Source organism: Emiliania huxleyi (assembly GCF_000372725.1).
Source record: "Emiliania huxleyi CCMP1516 unplaced genomic scaffold EMIHUscaffold_495, whole genome shotgun sequence".
NCBI classification, from domain to species: Eukaryota; Haptophyta; order Isochrysidales; family Noelaerhabdaceae; genus Emiliania; species Emiliania huxleyi.
Window position 1 is genome coordinate 29,349 of NW_005198280.1, and position 1,663 is coordinate 31,011.

General features: G+C 59.2%; 1 protein-coding gene across 1 annotated transcript in view; it reads left to right on the plus strand.

Annotated features, from left to right (window-relative positions):
- The window catches only part of EMIHUDRAFT_459406 (hypothetical protein), a gene marked incomplete at its 3' end in the record, with an annotated part of 6,063 nt that overhangs the window by 3,031 nt on the left and 1,369 nt on the right, over positions 1-1,663 (plus strand). The window contains exons 8-10 of the mRNA XM_005767412.1: positions 122-210; positions 316-344; positions 1,404-1,612. Of these exons, the coding sequence (XP_005767469.1) occupies positions 122-210; positions 316-344; positions 1,404-1,612 (327 nt within the window). The remainder of the gene's footprint in view (positions 1-121; positions 211-315; positions 345-1,403; positions 1,613-1,663) is intronic.

Genomic DNA, 1,663 nt, shown 5'->3' on the forward strand with positions numbered 1-1,663 from the left:
ACCACCACCACCTCTAGATAAAAACACACACACACCGCCACCGCCGCCTGTTGGCTCTTCCCCCTCCCCCCCCCCTCCCCCCCCCCCACACACACCGCCTGTTAGCTCCACCGCCCGTTAGGCGGCGGTCGGCGCGCCGGGCTCTCCTTTCGACGACGCCTTCTGGGGCGGACTCGATGGCGTGATCAGCGCGCTCGACAACGTGATGGTGTGAACAGCGTCTCTTCACACCTGCAGCTGTGAACAGGCGTGATCAACGCGCTCGACAACGTGATGGTGTGAACAGCGTCTCTTCACACCTGTAGCTGTGAACAGGCGTGATCAGCGCGCTCGACAGCGTGATGGTGTGAACAGCGTCTCTTCACACCTGTAGCTGTGAACAGGCGTGATCAGCGCGCTCGACAACGTGATGGTGTGAACAGCGTCTCTTCACACCTGTAGCTGTGAACAGGCGTGATCAGCGCGCTCGACAACGTGATGGTGTGAACAGCGTCTCTTCACACCTGTAGCTGTGAACAGGCGTGATCAGCGCGCTCGACAACGTGATGGTGTGAACAGCGTCTCTTCACACCTGTAGCTGTGAACAGGCGTGATCAGCGCGCTCGACAACGTGATGGTGTGAACAGCGTCTCTTCACACCTGTAGCTGTGAACAGGCGTGATCAGCGCGCTCGACAACGTGATGGTGTGAACAGCGTCTCTTCACACCTGTAGCTGTGAACAGGCGTGATCAGCGCGCTCGACAACGTGATGGTGTGAACAGCGTCTCTTCACACCTGTAGCTGTGAACAGGCGTGATCAACGCGCTCGACAACGTGATGGTGTGAACAGCGTCTCTTCACACCTGTAGCTGTGAACAGGCGTGATCAACGCGCTCGACAACGTGATGGTGTGAACAGCGTCTCTTCACACCTGTAGCTGTGAACAGGCGTGATCAGCGCGCTCGACAACGTGATGGTGTGAACAGCGTCTCTTCACACCTGCAGCTGTGAACAGGCGTGATCAACGCGCTCGACAACGTGATGGTGTGAACAGCGTCTCTTCACACCTGTAGCTGTGAACAGGCGTGATCAACGCGCTCGACAACGTGATGGTGTGAACAGCGTCTCTTCACACCTGTAGCTGTGAACAGGCGTGATCAACGCGCTCGACAACGTGATGGTGTGAACAGCGTCTCTTCACACCTGCAGCTGTGAACAGGCGTGATCAACGCGCTCGACAACGTGATGGTGTGAACAGCGTCTCTTCACACCTGTAGCTGTGAACAGGCGTGATCAGCGCGCTCGACAACGTGATGGTGTGAACAGCGTCTCTTCACACCTGTAGCTGTGAACAGGCGTGATCAACGCGCTCGACAACGTGATGGTGTGAACAGCGTCTCTTCACACCTGTAGCTGTGAACAGGCGTGATCAGCGCGCTCGACAACGTCGCGGCGCGGCTGCACGTCGACCGCATGTGCGTGCTCCACCGCAAGCCTCTGCTCGAGAGCGGCACCGCCGGCACCAAGGCGAACACGCAGGTCGTGCTGCCCGGCCTCACCGCGTCGTACGGCGCGTCGGCCGACCCTCCCGACGACGACATCCCCGTCTGCACGGTCAAGGCGTTCCCGTACGTGCTCGACCACCTCTGGCCGCGAGGCATGTCCAGGACACGTCCAGGTCAT